Below are 21,507 nucleotides of genomic sequence, written 5' to 3' on the forward strand. Positions count from 1 at the left end.
AGAGGATGCAAGATACTTATCTCTGTCTCTCTTTCCATAACTACCTTTCAAATAAATCTTCAAAAAAAGGAAAATGAATCTAGTGCTATGAAAGAGTTTACAAAATTCAGTTATTCATCCATCTGCTTTGCAAGTATTGAGTGAAAGCCTATGGAGAAGATAATATTAGTTAGGTACCCTGAAAAATAAGTAATATTCTGATGAAATTTCTAAGCAATTAAGGAGGTACATCTCTGCCTAACTCTTTCTTGAAGAATAAACTTAACAGCACTTCTTAATGTTCTCCAATTACTTACCAGACTTGGTTGTATCTTTAGTGCTCCCCATTTACCTGGATCAGTTGTCAGATACTTGTATTAAAGTTAAGGGCCCAACAAGTAATTCTCAAAGTTTATTGAACAAATAAGAGTTTTCTGTTACTTGGTGGGTTGAAGGAGAAATAAAATTTTCATGTGTTAGAAATAATGTCTTTTCAGACATTCATGCTAAAATTTGTTTCAAGGGATTCAAATAGACTACAACAGTTTTTTTCATTTGTGTCTTATTTTAAATTGAAGATACTATGCTGCTCTTGAACCTCGCACTTGTGACAAAAGGGTAAACAGGTGGTACAATAATCTTGATATCATAAGCCTTTTGGAGACAGCTTTATTGTTTACTGTTTCTCTGAAGAAAATAATTCTTAAACTAGATTTTAAAATCATTGTTATGCCTATTCATACTTTAAGCATTCCAAGTTCTTTTCTAAGAAAGCTTTTATAAATACAAATTTCATATGTATAGCTTTAGGAATATAGAGGTTCTTCCCCTCATACCCACCCTCCCACCCCCATTCTCATCCCACCTTCTACTCCCTCTCCCATCCCATTCTTCATTAAGATTCATTTTTAATTATCTTTTTATACAGAAGACCAACTCTATACTAAGTAAAGATTTCAGTAGTTTGCACCCACACAGACACACAAAATATAAAGTATAGTTTGAAGAGAAGTTTCACTATTAATTCTCATAGTACAACTCATTAAGGACAGAGGTCCTATATGGGGAGTAAGTGCACAGTGACTCCTGTTGTTGATTTAACAATTCACACTCTTATTTATGATGTGTGTAATCACCCGAGGCTCTTGTCATGAGCTGCCAAGGCTGTGGAAGCCTTTTGAGTCCACAAACTCTGTCAGTATTTAGACAACGCAATGAACAAAGTGGAAGTTCTCTCTTCCTTCAGAGAAAAGTACATGCTTCTTTAATGGCCCGTTCTTTCCACTGGGATCTCACTCACAGAGATCCTTCACATAGGTCATTGTTTGCCACAGTGTCTTGGCTTTCCATGTCTGAAACGCTCTCCTGGGCTTTTTTTTTTTTTTTTTTTTTTTGGACAGGCAGAGTGGACAGTGAGAGAGAGAGACAGAGAGAAAGGTCTTTTGCCATTGGTTCACCCTCCAATGGCCGCTGCGGCCGGCGCATCTCGCTGATCCGAAGCCAGGAGCCAGGTGCTTATCCTGGTCTCCCATGCGGGTGCAGGGCCCAAAGACTTGGGCTATCCTCCACTGCCTTCCTGGGCAATAGCAGAGAGCTGGCCTGGAAGAGGGGCAACCGGGATAGAATCCGGCGCCCCAACCGGGACTAGAACCTGATGTGCTGGCGCCGCAAGGCAGAGGATTTTCCTGTTAAGCCACGGCAGCAGCCTCTCCTGGGCTTTTAAGTCAGATCTGAATGCCTTAAGGGCTGATTCTGAGGTCAGAATGCAGGTTAGGGCGTTTGTTATTCTATGAGTCTGCTATGTGAGCAAGCATTCTAAGTTTTATCTAACTTGTAGACTCAAAAGTCTTCCTGCATACTTTTATTTTTGTATCCAGGAATAAATATTAAGTCTGCTCTGGACAAGAATTACTTTTAATTTTGAAGTCTATTTTCTTAGAGTAATACCTCCATCTAGCGGCAGTTTTTGAAAATTACAGAAGAGGACAAGAAACATGTTTTCCTGTACGTGGTAGATTTTAAAAATTATTTTGGAGGAAGTTTGTGATCTTTCTGCTTATGTGGTAGCCAAGACTATACTAAGTCTATTGACTATGCCAGGTACTACAATAGACTTACATCAGTTCTTTTTGAAATTCGGTTGGCCTTGGACAATTACACGATGAAATAATGTTTAATTATTTTAATTATTTCAGACTTTCCACGAACTTTTAATAAAAACTAAATTCCTAATGAATTTAGTTTGAACTCTGTTTTTTTTCTTATTCTAGTCAGTCGGACGATGATTCTGGGTCAGCCTCACACTCTGGATCTGGCTCAAGTTCGGGAAGCAGCAGTGATGGAAGCAGTAGCCAGTCAGGTAGTAGTGACTCTGACTCTGGATCCGAATCAGGGAGTCAGTCAGACTCTGAGTCAGATACCTCCCGGGAAAACAAAGTTCAAGCAAAGCCACCAAAAGTTGATGGAGCTGAGGTAATAAAAATGTATATAAGAAATAGGCTTCTTTGTTTCTTTAGGAAAATTTATAGGCTTGGTTTTATAATATTTAACTTTTAAAATATTTTTAAACATGAAAATTAACTTCTAGTTATTCTCTAACTTGTGGCTATATGTCTGCACTAAGTGCCCAAGAAGCAACCTGTAACTGTAAAACAGCAATTGCAAAATAAATGTACATACAAATGCTTTTTTCCTCTTTCTTAGGCAGAAGTTGTATTTCATAAATACTGAGCTTCTTGTAGAAAAAAGTATATAAAAGACTTCATGACTTGTTAACCTTATGGTATATACTGTGTGATTATTGTTATCTTATGATCTCTGCTGTCAAGTTCTTCACAGGAGATACTTGATTACTAAGAGTGGTTGAGTTTAATACAACTCTGCTTCTTCAAAAGTGAATAGCAGAATAGGGTAGGGTTATTCTTTTTGGAATAAGCTCCTATAAGATGCACCAAAACTTGTCTGTACTTCATGATTATATATATATAGTGTGTTATTACTCAGGGTAATAGTTCATGAGATAAGATGCTTAGGCAGTATGTAAATCAATATAGCTTCGTCCATGGAGAAAATCTGATAAAATAGGTAACCACACTATGAGTATCACTAGTATAACATTATTTTGTTTTTGAAAAAATATTTTTAACACCTAAAGGGTATTAATATTCTCTGTGAAACTCAGTGCCATAATTTTTATATACACACGAAGCATAGCATTTTAGTTATTTTATAGTGATTCTATATATAATATGGGTAAGGAAAATAGTTTATTGGTGGAGAGTAGTGGAAATGTTAGTGATGTTTTTCAAGAAACTAACCTTTTGAGTTTTCTTCCAGTTTTCTAAACACATCATGTTTCACTGTTGGATATTTCTATTATAGTTTTGGAAATCCAGCCCTAGTATTCTGGCTGTTCAGAGATCTGCAATGCTCAAGAAACAGCAGCAGCAGCAGCAGCAGCAACAACATCAAGCTTCATCTAATAGTGGATCAGAAGAGGTGAGTTTCTAGTATGAACTATTTTTAAAGTATATGTGATGCTTAATCCTTAAATGCTATTTACAAAATTATTATGAACAGTAAGTGCTTTGAAAGGATAGGAAACACTTATGTTTAAAAATATATATGAGTCTTGAAATATAGACATGTCATTATCTAAAAAATAAGCAATGAGTCTTTTTATTTGCTCATCATAATAAAGCTAGAAATAATTGTGAAATCTGAAGGAAATAATTAAACATAAAGACATCTATGAATGAGGGAATGTTCAATCATATAATTTTTATACAGAATATTAATACTATTAATATTATTTATGACATTTTTAAAAGAACAGACTGCAGCTGAAATCAGTGTAGCTTCTGTACATATGCAAGAACAAAAAATTCAAAAATAATGATGGGGTTGGATCTTTGACCTGGTGGTTGAGATGTCCACATCCACTTCCCACAGAGTGTCCAGGCTGGAGTCCCAGTTCTGGCTCCCAATTTGAGCTTGCCAGTGCAGACCCTGGGAGGTAGCAAGCAATGGCTCAAGTACTTCAGTTCCTGCCACCCACATAGGAGACCTGAATGGAGTTCCCAGCTCCTGGCTCCAGGCTCAGCTCAGCCTTGGCCATTGCAGGCATTTGAAATTTGGAAGTGAACTGGTAGTTGGCCTGCCTGTCTATCTGCATCTTCATCTCTCTTCCTTTCCCCTCCACCTCTACCTCCCTCCACCCAGCTTCTCAATTAAAAACAAACAAACAAACAAAAAAAACCACTAATAGAGAAGAAAAATGTTGGGGCTGGCGCCGTGGCTCACTTGGTTAATCCTCCACCTGCAGCGCTGGCATCCCATATGGGCACTGGGTTCTAGTCCCAGTTGCTCCTCTTCCAGTCCAACTTTCTGCTGTGGCCCAGAAAGGCAGTGGAGGATGGCCCAGGTGCTTGGGCCCCTGTATCCACATGGGAGACCGAGAGGGAGCACCTGGCTCCTGGCTTTGGATTGGCGCAGTGCCGGCCTTGGTAGCCATTTGGGGAGTGAACCAACAGAAGGAAGACCTTTCTCTCTGTCTCTCTCTCACTGTCTATAACTCTATCAAAAAAAAAAAAAAAAGTGTTAGTTGAAAATTTGGCACACCAGCAACTAGGTTTTCATGTTGTGTCCATCCAGAGATGGTAGATTTTAGGACTGTACAAAATATTGACATTACAATATTTATATGATTTTACTGTTTTATTTGCAATATAAAGTTTATTAATAATATAAATATAGGTACTTTTATTAGCAAAGCAGATGTTAAATAATACAGCAAGTAACAGCAAGTAAAAATTTGTTATCATTAGATTCTACTCATCAGTGAATGACACTAACTTTATTTTTCTCTATAGGATTCCTCTAGTAGTGAAGATTCTGATGACTCATCAAGTGAGATCAAAAGGAAAAAGCATAAAGAGTATGTCCACTTGACTGCTTTCCTATTAGGAAACTCTTAATGTTTTTTTATTTCTTTATGGAACTTCCTTCTGAAAGTAGATTTGTATATTTTTGGCTATAGTATTTTATAATTTAATGAAACCAGTTTTTGTACCACCTCTTATTCTCATGTTACTTCTCTTCCTTACATATATTTTTCATAATATCAAAAAGCGTTAATTTGGGAAACTTAGGTGTGTAGGCACTATAATGTATGCCAGTAGCTATCCCTAAAATTCATGTGCACATAAAATTTACTTAATCTGTAGAATCATAAAGAAATTCAGTGTAATTGCCCAAAGATCATGACCCAGAATTCTTAAGAATACTTCAGATTCTTAGTTCATATTCATTTTAATGATTTGGTGCCTTTCTCTTCAAATATAATCTGTAGTTTTATCTTCATTTTTTCTGTTTGCCTTTTTTTAAAATTATTTATTTGAAAGGCAGAGTTAGAGGGAGAAAGAGCAAGAGATCTTCCATCTACTGGTTCTTTCCCCAAATGGCTGTAACAGCTTAATCTAGGAGCCCAGAACTCCATCTGGGTTTCCCACACAGATGGCCAGAGACCCAAGTACTTAGACCATCTTCCACTGCTTTCTCAGGCTCATCGACCCGCAGCGACCAGGGACTTGAATTAGCACCCATGTAGGATGCCATTGTCATAGACAGTAGCTAACCCCCTGCGTCAAGACGCTGGCCCCTCAGTTTGTCTTTGATATTCTGCACATTCATTTTGATGTGTCTAACTTTGGATTTATTTTTCCTGCGGGACTCTTCTAATATAGAGATATCTTTTATTAGTTTCTGAGAGCTTAGTCATTGTATATATGAATATTTTCTATTTCTTATTCTGTAAGTAAATCTGTTTGGTTCTGTATTAATGGGTGTATATTGTTTCATTCAGTTTATCTTCCATGAATCTTACCATATCATGTACTAATCTCTATTGCTGTACCATATTCTAATTTCTTCAGATCTGTCTGCTAGTTTTAAATGAAAAATCATTGAACTTTTCACCTTCTATGTTTTATTCATAGTTTTTTAACTCTTCCATTGAGTTGTTAGTTTCTAAATTTAACATGGATTCAGCAAATAACATTAAAGAATTTGGGATGATGAATAGACTGCTTTGGATATTGAAAGAACAATTTATATTATGAACAATTAAAGTAGATACTCTTTTTATATGTTTTACCTGTTGTTCTTTCCAGTATGTAAACTATGGAAAGATATCAAGATAAACAGTCTTGTTCTATTATATTTTTATCATAAGTTTTGACATATATGCTTGCTTATGTAACCTTCAGCATATATTGTAACAAGAGCAATGGAGCATAAACAGTAGCTGAAACAAGATATATTATTTATTAGAATTTCATTTGAGCTTTACAAATTGACAGAATATTAACGTGTGCATAAAGTATTTTTTTTCTGTACATGTTGAATGGAATGAAATAGACGAAATAAACTAAAAATAGTAATAAAGTCGGTAGTCATTGAATGTTGATTGGTTAGGTGCTGTTTTTGTTTTTACAGTTCTTATATTTTAACCTTTTTTAAAAAAATATTTATTACTGGGGTAATAACATTACCCCAGTAATATTGCCACTGCTGTGGCACAGTGGGTAAAACCACAGCCTACGGTGCCGGCATCCCATATGGGCGCTGGTTTGAGTCCTGGCTGCTTCACTTCCAGTCCAGCTCTCTGCTATGGCCTGGGAAAGCAGTGGAGTTAGCCCAAGTCCTTGGGCCCCTGTACCCATGTGGGAGATCCAGAAGAAGCCTCAAGCTCCTGGCCTTGGATTGGTGCAGCTTTGGCTATTGCAGCCAACTGGGGAGTGAACTAGCAGATGGAAGACTTCTTTTTCTGCCTCTCCTTCTGTGTAATTCTGACTGTCAAATAAATAAAATAAATATTTAAAAATATATATTTATTATTTATTTGCTTGCTTATTTGAAAGTCAGAATTACAGAGAGGGAGAGAGACAGAAAGAGATCTTCTATGTGCTGATTTACTCCCCAGTTGTCCACAATGGCCAGGGCTGGGTCAGGCCAATGCCAGGAGCCAGGAGGTTCAACCAGGTCTCCCACATGAGAGGCAGGGCCCACGTACTTGGGCATTCCATCTGCTGGTTTATTCCCCAAATATGGGTGCAACAGTGGGAGGCTCTTCCAAGTGAAAGCCAAGAGCTCCAAAGTCCATCCCCATCTTCCACATGGATGGTAAGGGCCCAGTATTTGGGCCATTGCTCTGCTGCCTTCCCAGTCACCTAAGCAGGGAGCTGGATTGGAAATGGATTCAAACTGGTGCTTGGTATGGTATGCTGCCATTGCAGGTGGCAGCTTAACCTACTGTACTGTAATGCCAATCCCTAGAATTTTTTTTTTGAGAGAGCAAATTCAATAACTGTATTCAATGTTAAATCCCATGACTAAAACTGGCATACATTTTCATCTATAATGAGAATTAAGCTGTCATTTGTTGTTCATTGATGTACAGCTAAACAAATTACCAGAAAAGTCTATGAAGAATATTTTCCTATTCTATGGTACTTAAGTTTTTACTAATGGCAGATAAAGAAATATTTTTAATATGAACTAAAAATTAATTAGTTGATTTTATCATATTTGTGTTTTATTAGTGGCAAAATTTGCTGTCTGATGTAAGTATAAATAAAATTGCTTTGTAAATTTTCTGTGTAGTGAAGACTGGCAAATGTCTGGGTCAGGATCTCCATCTCAGTCTGGCTCAGATTCAGAATCTGAAGAAGAGAGAGAGAAAAGCAGTTGTGATGAAACGGAATCAGATTATGAGCCAAAAAATAAAGTTAAAAGCAGAAAACCTCAGAATAGGTACGTATGATGTTTTTGGTTTTCTGTTGAGTATGGTTGACTTGGAAAATACTCGTGCTTGTGTGTAATCTCTTAAATCTTTTTTTATGGTAACATTTCCTTAAAATGCTTTTTTTCTTTCCTAGATCTAAGTCAAAAAATGCAAAGAAGATTCTTGGACAGAAAAAGAGACAGCTTGATTCATCCGAGGACGATGATGATGAAGATTATGATAATGATAAAAGAAGTTCTCGTCGCCAAGCAACTGTCAATGTTAGCTATAAGGAAGATGAAGAAATGAAAACAGATTCTGATGACCTATTGGAAGTGTGTGGAGAGGATGTCCCTCAACCTGAGGAAGAGGAATTTGAAACAATAGAAAGATTTATGGATTGTAGAATTGGGAGAAAAGGAGGTATTAATATATATGTACACAGTTACTTAAATAGTATTGACTTGGGGGAAAAAACTATTTCTTAAAAACTTTTCAATTTTGAAAGTGCAGAGGATTTTTTTCTATTTCAGCTAGTTGCTATAATAATGTGTTTTGCTTAGCCCGAGTATCTTCCCAGAAAATATTCAACTCTGACTCCAAGACATATATTATTGATAATTAGAAAATTTCTAATACATTATGTCTGAATTGTTGTTCTTTTGCTATTCTGATTAACAGTTGCTGTTAGGTATTTTTGAGTTTCGTAAAATGCTTGATTTGTGAAAATTTTTTTCTCATCTTGAGTGTAGATTTATGTTTAGTTATCTTGACATGAAATTTTTAAAGATAATTTTTAACCATTTTGATTTTAGTCATTGGTCTCTTGGTTATCAGTTATTATAAATTGGTAGGTGATCATAAACATATCACTGTCTTTTGACCTTGTTTTTTTTTTTTTTGAAAGAGTATAGATTGTCTCTGATCAGATAATCTGAATTACTTTGAAATCTGAAACACTGCTGGCCCATAGCATTTTGGATAAGGGATACTCAACATGTACATATTTCTGAAACTATTTTCTTGAAATTTTGAGCCAGAAGGAAATAAATCCTAAAACAAAGTTAAATGGAATGTCTTGTGCTTTTATTTTCAGCTACTGGTGCTACTACAACCATCTATGCAGTTGAAGCAGATGGTGACCCAAATGCGGGATTTGAAAAAAACAAGGAACCAGGAGAGATCCAGTATTTAATTAAATGGAAAGGATGGTCCCATATCCATAATACTTGGGAGACCGAGGAAACGCTTAAACAGCAGAATGTTAGAGGAATGAAAAAATTGGATAATTATAAGAAAAAAGATCAAGAAACAAAACGATGGTAAATATGTTCTGTACCATACTTTTTTAAAAAGTAATTCCGATTACTAAGTTTTGTTGATAAGGGATACAAAATCAGTAATGAAGTGATAGCCTAAAATAATTATTTATAAACATTTCAAGGTAAAACCTTCAGGGACAGCATTACAATTAAAACTTTTAGGGATATACATTACTATTTTCAAAGTTCAAAATCAGTGATGCCTTACTTTTTTGTTTCTTTATAGTTCACACTTGGATTATGTGATAAGTGGTACTATAGATAGTGGTTGAAGGGATGGGGGGGTATTTGCAGGATTTTGAAATATATTTTTGGGTTAATAATTTTGCAGGTTGAAAAATGCTTCCCCAGAAGATGTGGAATATTATAATTGCCAGCAGGAACTTACAGATGATCTACATAAACAATATCAAATAGTGGAGCGTATAATTGGTTAGTAATAAATGATTCTGATTAATTTGAAGAAAAATCATTACTACTTAAACATCAAATATAGTTGCTTACATTTACTAAAAATCAAGTTGTCAACTGGATGACTAGCTTTTATTTGTGTAGCCTTTATTAAGAAATAAGTCTGATAAGATTACACATACAAAATATAAATTGTGTACCCAATTTATCTCACAGCTCATTCCAATCAAAAGTCAGCAGCTGGTTATCCTGATTATTATTGCAAATGGCAGGGCCTTCCATATTCAGAGTGCAGCTGGGAAGATGGAGCTCTCATTTCCAAAAAGTTTCAGGCATGCATTGATGAGTATTTTAGCAGGAACCAATCAAAAACCACTCCTTTCAAAGATTGCAAAGTGAGTATTTTTTAGTACTTTTAATTATTGGATATGTATATATCATAAATATTATGTGCCTAAGAGAGTTGAATCCTGAGTTAATATTGTCTGAATAGAGTACTTCTTGGTCTTGGTTAATGGGTGGACTTAGGAAGTGAGGTTCTTATAGTTGCTCTGTTTCCTTAAATATGGCACTTTTAGGTTTGCTGAGTGACATGATGGAAAGCCAGTAAACTGGTGGTAGTGGTGTTGGTAGTGGTAGGAACTGGATTGGAGAGACCAAATAGCAAAATTTTTTTTGGAAAGTAAGGGGGGTGTATGTTTGGTTTCAAAGGTAGACTACATTTTCTTAGAAAAGGAGAAGAGGGGTGTACTCATAAGAAAGTATGCAGGACTGGCTTGTTTAATACTTTTGAAATCTTTGCAGTTAACCAAAGTTATTATTTTAATCAATTTCTATGCAAAAGGACAAATACTTCACTGTACATTCTTATTTGTGTAATAGGAAATAATCTTTGAGCAAATACTCAGGTACATTTTGAGTCATGGAGTCTCTGAGATTGAGGATATGAGATGAAATTTTAAAAATTATAGTCAGGCTGCCACTGAGGGTAATGCCATCGCCTGCAGTGCTGGCATCTCGTATGGGTGTTGGTTCAAGTTCTAGCTGCTCTAGTTCCAATCCAGCTCTCTGCTGATGCATCTGAGAAAGCAGCAGAAGATGGCGCAAATGCTTGGGCCCCTGCACCAACATGAGAGACCCGGAGGAAGTCCCTGACTCCTGTCTTTGGATCAGCTCCTCTGTGGCCCTTGTGGCCATTTGAGGAGTGAACCAGCAGATGGAGGATCTCTATGTCTCGCTCTCTCTCTGTAACTCTGCCTTTCAAATAAAAAAATAAATCTTTAAAAAATGAAAATTTCAGCATTGACTATGTATATGTATGTTTAAGATTTCTGTGGCCCTTGTGGCCATTTGAGGCGTGAACCAGCAGATGGAGGATCTCTCTCCCTCATTCTGCCTTTCAAAAAAAATAAATCTTTAACATACATATACATAGTCAATGCTAAGATTTTCATTTTTTAAGGATATATTTTTTTTTTTTTTTTTTTTTTTAATTTGAAAGGCAGTTACAGAGAGAAGAGACAGAAAGAAAGATCTTCCCATCTGCTGGTTCACTCCACAAATTGTTTCAACTACCAGGGCTGGGCCAGGCTGAAGCCAGGATCCTGGAACATCATCCATTCTCCCACGTGGGTGCAGGGCCTAAGTATTTGGGCCATCTTCCACTGCTTTCCAAGGCACACTAGCAAGGAGCTGGATCAGAAGTGGAGCAGCTGGGACTTGAACTGTTGCCTAAAGGATGACAGCATTGCAGATGGCAGTTTAACCCACTGTACAATACCTTTGGCATTTGTGTAACTTATTCTATTTAATAATTCTATATGCTAACATTTATTTCTACTAAAGGTATTAAAACAAAGACCAAGGTTTGTTGCCTTGAAGAAGCAACCATCCTATATTGGAGGACATGAAGGTTTAGAATTAAGAGATTATCAACTAAATGGTTTAAATTGGCTTGCTCACTCATGGTGCAAGTAGGTATATCTTTATTCTTTTTTTTTTTTTTTTGAAGGTAGAGTTAACAGAGAGAAGGATAGACAGATCTTTCATCTGCTGGTTCCCTCCCCAACTGGCTGCAGCTGCTGAGGCTGGGCCATGCTGAAGCCAGGAACATAGAATTCCATCCGGTTCTCCCATGTGGACTCCAAGCACTTGGGCCACCCTCCACTGCTTTCCCTTGTACATTAGCAGGGGCTGGATTTGAAGTGAAACAAGAAGGACTTGAACCACCCTTGTGGGATGCTGGCATTGCAGGGGGCAGCTTAACCCAGTGCCTTGCAGTCAGTCCAGCCCCATATATATTTTGAATCATCCAATTTGAAGCAAGCCAGAATTTTACAAATACAGGATTAAGAAAACATTTCCATTAACATAGAGTGTAAGATTGGCATTTTATGTGCAAGACTTTGTTTTCCTAGTTTTTATAAATAATAATAGAAGAAAATTCAGTGGAGCTTTGATTTCTTGTCTGTTGCAGTTTTTGTTCTTTTATCTTTATTGTTGCATTTCTTGATGTTTTCATTCAACTATAAAAATAATGTAAATACAATCTCATTCCACACTACTCCTAGAATATTTCTCTGCTTCCTAGTTATTTCTGATACTTATTTAGTCCTTTGGTTTTTCCTGTGCCTGTGTACCCTGCTCGTGGGGGAATATAGCAATGTCTAGGGTGCACTTTAGCTATGATTTTCCACCAGTGTTCTTCCTGCATACTTTTTATGTAATATATCCGTATTCTATTCATAGATGAATTGTATCCTCCACTGAATAGTTGGTAAAAGATAACACTTTTTAATGTTTTCTGGACTAAAGTGGTATAGTCCTTTTTCTTTTCTATAATGTTGGTGATTAGACAGATGCTTTTATGTTTATTTGTATCTAATAAAAATGGTATATATAATACCTATCAGGTTAATTCCATTTAACTGCTCATATAAATGTATATGTATGTATATGATTTTAAAAGGTTTTTGTATATATTTGAATCTTTATTGCATACCTGACTTTTTTTTTTTAAACTTTGTAGAGGAAATAGTTGTATACTTGCTGATGAGATGGGCCTTGGAAAAACAATACAGACGATCTCATTTCTGAATTACTTGTTTCATGAGCATCAATTATATGGACCTTTTTTGTTAGTAGTACCACTCTCTACTCTCACTTCCTGGCAAAGGGAGATTCAGACATGGGCTTCTCAAATGAATTCTGTGGTTTATTTAGGGGACATTAACAGCAGAAACATGGTAAGTTTTCTCACAAATTGACACACCTGGGGTTGCTTATCTTTGAGGACATCTAATTTTTATAGTCATAGGGTTTCTTTAGCATAGTACTTGCCACGAATATGTGATCAAAACATGTTAATTGCTGTAATAAAAAATAAAATTTAAGTTTAATGTTACTTCATACTTCTTTCTGTTTATGACAAGTTTAAAATATACATGAAAGCAGTCAGAAGAGTATAATAATCCTCCAGTGCCTAGCCTCAGTTTCACAGTTTTAACTCATTGCTAGTTTTGGTCATTTGTACTCTGTACACCCCTCCTCTCAGTTCTTGCGATGCACATCCCAAGCTTTCATTGATACATTTATAAATGTATTGTAAATTATAAATACAATTATAAATGTATTATGAGGAATGAATCACTTGTGTTTTCTTAAATGAGAATTTTCTTCACTGAAAGATGTGCATTACAAATTTGCTTCATTTTATATAAAATTTGAATATGCCATAGTATTTATGTTTTATTTATGATAAGAACAACATAGCAAGTTGGATTACATAATGAATAACTGTTTTATTGCATAAACATATACCTGGTTATTTGTGTGTTTGGGGTAGATTTAATTTTATGTTTGATATTATAGTAAAAGTCTTATTAATTTCTTATATGGGTCTTAAAATTTCTTGACAGATAAGAACTCATGAATGGATGCATCCTCAGACCAAGCGGTTAAAATTTAATATATTGTTAACAACTTACGAAATTTTGTTAAAGGATAAGGTCTGTATTACCTAAGTTATTCTGTTTGGTGTATTATCAGTTTTTCCTTTAACTTCTGTTGTGGGTAGGGTGAAAAGGCAGCTTAAATTTTAGATCAGCTTATGGATTTACTTTTTATGCCCATTGAGCTGAGACTAATTTTTACTCTTTTAAAGTGTTAATATTTAAAGAATTGTAGAACAGATATTTGAGAGACCACATATTGGTCTTCAAGGTCTAGAATAATTGTCATTTGGCTCTTTACAGAAGAAGTTTGCCAACTCTTGGAACCAGTTTTTTTACAGAGTCTGTTGATTTGTAAACTGTTTATGAGCTTTAAGCATTAATTCACTTAATGATAGAACTTATCTAGTCATATCTAGAACTTCTTTCACATGGAGCTCCCCCTGTCTCTCCCTCACACCTACTTTCCACAGCCTATGGTAACCACCATGCTACTCAACTTCTTTGAAGTCAACTTTTTTAGATTCCACCTGAGTGGGATGGTACAGTACTTGTCTTTTCTATGCTGGGTTTCTTTCACTTAACATATTTAACCCACATTGTGGCAAATGACAAGATTTCATCCCTTTTGTGGCCCACTGGTATTCTGTTGTGTGTGTATTATTGCATTTTGTTTATTCATCAGCTGATGATTGATAGACACTTAGATTGTTTCCATTTCTAGATTGTTTGCCTTTTTTGGTTATTGTGAGTAGTTCTGAAGTTAACATGGGAATGCAGATGTCTCTTGGATAGATTTGATTGCATATCTTTTGGATATATATGCAGTATTGATATTACTGGAATGTAATGGATTTATTAATAATTTTTTGAGGAATTGCCATACTGTTTCCCACAGTGGTTGTGCTAATTTACATTTCCATCAACAGTGTGAAAGGATTCCTTTTGTTCTCCACATTCATTCCAGCACTGATTTTTCTTTTCTTTTTTTTCTTTTTTTTTTTTTTTAAAGATTTATTTATTTGAAAATCAGAGTTACACAGTGAGAGAAGAGAGACAAAAACAGCTGTGGGTTGTCTCCTCTGTTGCTTGGTTTTTTTTTTTTTTTTTTGCTGTGTGAAGCTTTTTAAATTGATAAAATGCCACTTGTCTGTTTTTGCTTTTGTGATCTGATTTAAATATGTTTTTTTCGAGTGGGTTTATAGTGTCAGTTCTTAAATTTATGTCTTCGATCCATTTTGAGTTGATTTTTGTAGGTGGTTAGAGATAGTGTACTGGTTTAATTCTTCTGCATGTGTATGTTTGATTTTCCCAGCACTATGTATTGAATGACTGTCATTTCTCCAGTGAGTGTTCTTAGCACTTTCGTCAAAGGTCAGTTGGCTATAGATCCACAGGTTTACTTCTAGGTTATGTATTCTGTTTCATTGGTCTGTGTGTTTGTTTTATGCTAGACCATGCTATGTTAATTATTATAGTTTTGTGTAGTGAATTTTAAAGTCAGGTAGTAAAGTGTTTCATGCCTTCTTTTTGCTAAAAATTACATTGGCTGTTCTCAGGGTGTTTTGTGATTCCATACAAATTCTAATTGGGTTTTTTTTTTTTTATAAAGTGTCATTGGTATTTTGATAGGACTGTATTGAATCTAAATCCCTTTGCTGGTATTGATATTCTAATAATAGTGATTGTTTCAGTCCATGAACATGCGATGTCTTTCATTTCTTTGTGCCCTTCAATTTCTTTAATATTTTATAGCTTTTTCTGTTTATCTTTTGCTTCACAGATTAAATGTATCCTAGGATTTCTGTTTGTTTGTTTGCTATTAGAAATGAGGATGCTTTCTTGATTTTTCTTTTTTTAGACAATTTGCTATTGGTGGATAACCACTGGGTTTTTTTTGCATGTTGTCTTTGTACCCTCCAACTTTGGCAAACTTGTTTATTAGTCTAATAGTTTTTGTTGAAGTCTTTGGGGGTATTTTGTGTATAAAATCATGTCATCTGTAAATAGCAACAATTTGATTTTCTCATTTTTAATTTAGCTTTCCCTTTTCTGTTTTTAAAAGATTTGCTTATTTGAAAAGCAGAGTTAGAGAGATCCATCTTCATCTGAAGTAGGCAGGCATACAGGCTAAAATTGATTAGATTTGTGAGCTGGAAGACCCTACCTTCGCCATGCCCCTGTGTGACATCGCACCCTACCTGATACCCCATCACGCCCCCATGTGACATCATGCTCTGTGTGACCATTCCTGAGCGTCCACCTGCCCACAAGCCACTCCCCTGTGGAAAATATATAAAAAGGCAGGGAGTGTCCAAAAACGCTTCCGGCTTTGCTGCAGGTGGTAAGCCATGGATAGCAGCTCAAGATGCTGGCTGCACATGGCTTTTGGCCTGCTTTCTGCTTGGTGTGGACGCTACCCTAGTTTCCAGACTTTACCCTCTATCCTACCTGAACTAAAGCTCTCACTTTCCTAGATACTTTTCGCATTAAATAAAGCTTAAAATGTACCATGCTGCCTTGTTTATCTGTGCCAGTATTTAGAATTCTCTAAATATTAGGCAAGAACCCTCTTGGGCTTATTAATATTGAGGATTTAGTAATAAGCCCATGGTGAAATAGTATGGCACCCCAAATTCTGATAGCATATGTGGCGTCCCAGATAGCAATTCTGGGGAACTTTAAGGGGCCACATTTTTGGGTAAATTTTAGGGGGTCATGTCAGATTTCACATTTACTCCTTCATTCCTCAATTGGCCACAACGGCCAGGATGGAGCGGGCCAAAGCCAGGAGCCTGGAAACTCCATCCAGGTCTCCCATCTGGGTTCTGCTTTCCCAGGCCCTTTAGCCAGCAACTGGACCAGGAGTGGAGTAGCCAGGACTTGAACTGGTGCCAATATGGGGGCTTACCTCGCTGCTACACAACCTGATGGCTCTAGCTGAATGTTTATTATAGATCTATAGTTCATGAAAGCCATGTGGTGAATTATATCTACACTTAGAGTAAAAGACTGTTCCAAGTTGTATCATAGCTTCTGCAAGTTGACATTTATAGAGACCTTTGTTGGGCTTGGGCTATAAAGTGTTGGTTTACTCACAAACACAGTTATTCTGAAGGGCCCAGAGGAACCCTGTGGAGGGACTTCAGTCACATCAGCATACAACTCAGTGTTCTTGGAAAGAGAAAAGAGGAGGCTCCTGACTGACAAGTGGTGGGGAAATGAAAGGCTCTGGTTACTGTTCACACTGTAGCTAAGTGCAGAATATAATCACTGGTGTTAACACTTGGCTTCCATTAGATACTGAGGCCTGTGTATGCTCGCTTCCCCATCAAGGTCTGTTGTTCAGAGTGAGTCTCTTTCATCTTCAGGGCCAGGTTTGGTAACATACTCCTGGATGTTGCTTGTTTAGAATTTCAGGCCCAGAAAAATGAGTTAATCTTTCAAGGAGGTGACATTGAGCTTGTTTCAAATTCATCTACTTTGGTTCAGCTTGCCACGACAGTTGCAAACAAGTGTATTAGGGCCGGCGCCATGGCTCAACAAGCTAATCCTCCGCCTTGCGGTACCGGCACCTCGGGTTCTAGTCCCGGTTGGGGTGCCGGATTCTATCCCGGTTGCCCCTCTTCCAGGCCAGCTCTCTGCTATGGCCCGGGAGTGCAGTGGAGGATGGCCCAGGTCCTTGGGCCCTGTACCCGCATGGGAGACCAGGAGAAGCACCTGGCTCCTGGCTTCAGATTAGCGCAATGTGCCGGCCGCAGTGCACTGGCCGCAGCGGCCATTGGAGGGTAAACCGACGGCAAAAAAAAAGGAAGACCTTTCTGTCTCTCTCTCTCTCACTATCCACTCTGTTTAAAAAAAAAAAAAAAAAAAACAAGGGTATTAGAAAAATTTAGAAGGGTAGTCACTGAAAAAGAAACAGTATAGCAGGGTGATGGCTAAGATCTAAGAACTGGGATGGGCATTTATTCAGGGGCTGGCACTGTGGCGCAGTGGGTTAAACCTCTGCCTGCAGTGCCAGCATCCCATATGAACCCAGTTCTATTCCTGGCTGCTGCTCTTCCAATCTAGCTCTCTGCTGTGGCCTGGGAAAGCAGTAGAAGATGGCCAGAGTGCTTGGGCCCCTGCACCAGCATGGGAGACCAGGAAGAAGCACCTGGCTCCTGGCTTTGGATCGGCACAGCTCCTGCCGTTGCGGCTATTTGGGGAGTGAACCAACAAAAGGAAGACCCTTCTCTCTGTTGCTCCCTCTTACTGTCTGTAACTCTACCTCTCGAATAAATAAAATCTTTAAAAAAAAAAAAGATACCCACATCTTGCATTGGAGCACCTGAATTTTATTTCCACTCTGGCTCCTAACTCCACCTTCCTACTAATGCAAAGCACAGTGCTGATGGCTCAAGTAATTGGATCTCTGCTACCCACATGGGAAACCTGAATTGTGTTCCTGGCTCCCGTCTTCAGCCCCAGGTGTTGTGAGCACTTTGGGAGTGAACCAGTAGTTTGGAACAAGCTCTTTCGTCTTTCAGATAAATAAATAAAAATATGTTAAAAATCTAAGGATTGTCTGATTATAGAATAAAACCCCCAATTATAAAATTAAATTTAAAATAGATTTGTAAAATTTATAAATGGTAATATTTTTTCATCTATTGTCAACATATAAGCTAATAAAAAAAAACTTCTACTTGACATTATTTCCTAATAGTTAATCATAGAGGAATTTTATTTTTGCATAGTGAGTTGCCTGATTTGAGCATTTATTTGAAAATGAGACAAAAGTTTGTTTTTAATTTTTCTTTGCCTCTGAATAGCCTGAGCTTAGATTAAATAGGGGAGAGGAGACTAAATTTGAATTTTATTTTTTTCTCTCAAAATATATATTGTGTTCTTTTTAAGGCATTCCTTGGAGGTCTGAATTGGGCATTTATAGGCGTTGATGAAGCACATCGATTAAAGAATGATGACTCCCTTCTGTACAAAACTTTAATAGATTTTAAATCCAATCACCGTCTCCTTATCACTGGAACTCCTCTTCAAAATTCCCTCAAAGAGCTGTGGTCTTTGCTACATTTCATTATGCCTGAAAAGTAAGACATATGAGATACACAATTTTAATCATAGTTTTGGATTGTTAAATTTAATGGGAAAATAATAAGTGCAGGTTAATAAGGTTAGAAAGAGGTATTATTACTTTTAAAATACTGGGATACAATTATTCAGAAGGAAAAAAGGGAAATAAGGTGGAATAGTTTAGAAAACATGTCATGCATAATAAATTACAACTGTTGATTTTGTGTGTGTTCAAAATATACTTGGAAAACTGAAAGACTACCTAATTCTTTATATTTAATAACAATAAGGTACTGATAATTACATTTTCTAAATCTAGAATAGTACTAGAAAAAGATAAATAACTTGTCCAAGGTTACAAACTTTTATTCTTGAATAGATCCAGAACTCTGAGACTATATTTTTGGTGAAATATTTTAGTGATAATTATTTCTATTCATTAAAATACTTCACATTATGGGACTCAGAATCATAGCTTATGAAACAACTACATCTATTTGACTGTATATATGAATATATTATATACATTATATTAGGGACTTCTTGGGAGGGAGATTTTTTAGAATAATAATTTTTTTCTTAAAAAAATCTTTTATTTGCAAATGACTGCCTGAAATCTGGATTTTTTTCAGTAATTGTTCCATTTTTAAAAAAAAATTTAAAGGTTTTCTTCATGGGAAGACTTTGAAGAAGAGCATGGCAAAGGGAGAGAATATGGTTATGCGAGTCTCCACAAGGAGTTGGAGCCATTTCTGTTACGCCGGGTTAAGAAGGATGTGGAAAAATCTCTTCCTGCCAAAGTTGAGCAAATTTTGAGAATGGAAATGAGTGCTTTACAGAAACAGTATTACAAGTAAGCAGTACACAGAATACATGTTTTAAATATTTAATTCTGAATCACCTACGTGCCCTTGTCCTTATTGTGTGGTGTCTCTACCCTCTTTACAAAGAGGCTTTTACAACAGTAGCAACTGGTGAATTCTATGGCAGAATGAAGCAGAGAGATTGGATGGCATGGATAAGATTATGGACACCATGAAATTAAACACCTATTAATCTCTTTCCTTGATATTATACTGTGGTACGTTATGTAGAGGGTTACCTTAAAGGTTAGGGTTTCTGTGATACTAAGATATTATGAAATTACAATTATTGACAGACTAGAAAAAGAAACAGTAACATTTTAGGCCTCTTTTTTAAAAAATATTAAGAAGCTGGTGGGCGCTGTGGCTCAATAGGCTAATCCTCTGTCTGTGGCGCCGGCACCTCGGGTTCTAGTCCCGGTTGGGTCGCCGGATTCTGTCCCGGTCGCTCCTCTTCCTGTCCAGCTCTCTGTGTGGCCTGGGAGTGCAATGGAGGATGGCCCAGGACGTTGGGCCCTGCACCCGCATGGGAGACCAGGAGAAGCACCTGGCTCCTGGCTTTGGATCAGCGCGGTGCGGCCATTGGGGGGTGAACCGATGGAAAAGAGGAAGCTCTATCTCTCTCTCTCTCTCTCACTGTCCACTCTGCCTGTCAAAAAAAAAAATATATATATTAACAGACATATTTTATGAGAATTTTGCATTTCATAATCTTTATATAACATCACTTTAAAAGAAACAGAAAAGGCTGTATGTCCTCATAAATATTTAAACACAGTTCCATGAAATGAGGCACATTGCTAGATGCATTTGGAGTCTCAGAAATAGTTATGTTTTATGATAAATCTGTAAGTACCATGCACTTAAAAATATACATGTTACATAATTTAAAGTTTTCATTATGGGAAATCTCAGATACAAAAACTGAATAATACAGTGAACCCATGTAGCTCTGACTCAGCTTAATTTTCAACTCATAGATAGTCTTGTTATCTATAGCCATTATTTCTCCCAGTCCCTGTCCTTTTAAGGCAAATCAGGGATATAGTTGTTTTTCAAAGAATTGATTTAAAAGTATCAGTATTCTACTTATAATTCCTTGATACGAATACTGTTCAGTATCGGTGTACAAATCATGTGTATTGTCTGAAACATATTAAGTTTTAATCAGTAAAATAAGATCTATGTATGATAGTTTATCTCTTTTTAATCTCTTATCTCATGGTACCTTTTTTTTTTTTTTTAAGATTTATTTATTTGAAAGTCAGAGTTACACAGAGATAGGAGAGGCACAGAGAGAGAGAGAGAGAGATTGTCTTCCATCTGATGGTTCACTCCCCAATTGGCTGCAACAGTCAGAGATGTGCTGATCCGAAGCCAGGAGCCAGGAGCTTCTTCTGGGTCTCCCACGTGGGTGCAGGGGCCCAAGGACTTGGGCCATCTTCTACTGCTTTCCCAGGCCATAGCAGAGAGCTGGATCGGAAGAGGAGCAGCTGGGACTAGAACCAGTGCCCTTATGGGATGCTGGCGCTTCAGGCCAGGGCATTAACCCGCTGTGCCACAGTGCCGGCCCCTCATGGTACCTGTTTTTATCAAAATATTTGAGAAAAAACAGTTATTCTGTAGAATTTTCCCACAATCTAGACTTTACAGTCCCTCTGGAATAGCTTCATATATCCCCTCAGTTCTTGTAAATGAGTAGTAGGTAGGTTCAGATGCTTGTTTAGATTTATCTTATCTCAGAGCAAGATCACATTTTGCAGTGCAAAATGATGATATTCTAATTCTGGTAAGAATTATTAAAATATAGTAATACTTCTTATTTGTGGAAAATGTGCCAAAGACAAGAAAAATAGAAAACAAAATAGAAATCGTTGGAAATTCAGTTCTAGTCTGATGTTACGGACCTTGAACTTAGACTCTTTGAAGTACTTTTTGGTTACTAGGGTGATAAATTATTGCCGTAAATTTCTTTTTAAAAAGTTTTAGAATATCACCTTCAAAGAAATTCAGAAGGAATTCTTTTGAGATGGGGAGAAATAGTTTTTTATCCTTTATTTCTTCATAGGTCGTTGAGTATTGTCCAAAAGTTACATTTTGTTTTTTAATTCATTGTCATGGAGATT

At 36.7% G+C, this 21,507-nt stretch overlaps 1 protein-coding gene across 2 annotated transcripts in view; it reads left to right on the plus strand.

The window, feature by feature from the left end:
* The window catches only part of CHD1 (chromodomain helicase DNA binding protein 1), a 71,139-nt gene that overhangs the window by 15,348 nt on the left and 34,284 nt on the right, over window positions 1-21,507 (plus strand). For both annotated transcript variants that reach the window (XM_062212361.1, XM_062212362.1), the window contains exons 3-15: window positions 2,250-2,451; window positions 3,361-3,477; window positions 4,851-4,915; window positions 7,642-7,791; window positions 7,917-8,185; window positions 8,859-9,084; window positions 9,416-9,516; window positions 9,712-9,890; window positions 11,341-11,468; window positions 12,524-12,740; window positions 13,413-13,502; window positions 18,345-18,535; window positions 19,183-19,371. In XM_062212361.1, the coding sequence (XP_062068345.1) occupies window positions 2,250-2,451; window positions 3,361-3,477; window positions 4,851-4,915; window positions 7,642-7,791; window positions 7,917-8,185; window positions 8,859-9,084; window positions 9,416-9,516; window positions 9,712-9,890; window positions 11,341-11,468; window positions 12,524-12,740; window positions 13,413-13,502; window positions 18,345-18,535; window positions 19,183-19,371 (2,124 nt within the window). The remainder of the gene's footprint in view (window positions 1-2,249; window positions 2,452-3,360; window positions 3,478-4,850; window positions 4,916-7,641; window positions 7,792-7,916; window positions 8,186-8,858; window positions 9,085-9,415; window positions 9,517-9,711; window positions 9,891-11,340; window positions 11,469-12,523; window positions 12,741-13,412; window positions 13,503-18,344; window positions 18,536-19,182; window positions 19,372-21,507) is intronic.

The sequence above is a fragment of the Lepus europaeus genome, chromosome 15 (assembly GCF_033115175.1).
Source record: "Lepus europaeus isolate LE1 chromosome 15, mLepTim1.pri, whole genome shotgun sequence".
NCBI lineage: Eukaryota > Metazoa > Chordata > Mammalia > Lagomorpha > Leporidae > Lepus > Lepus europaeus.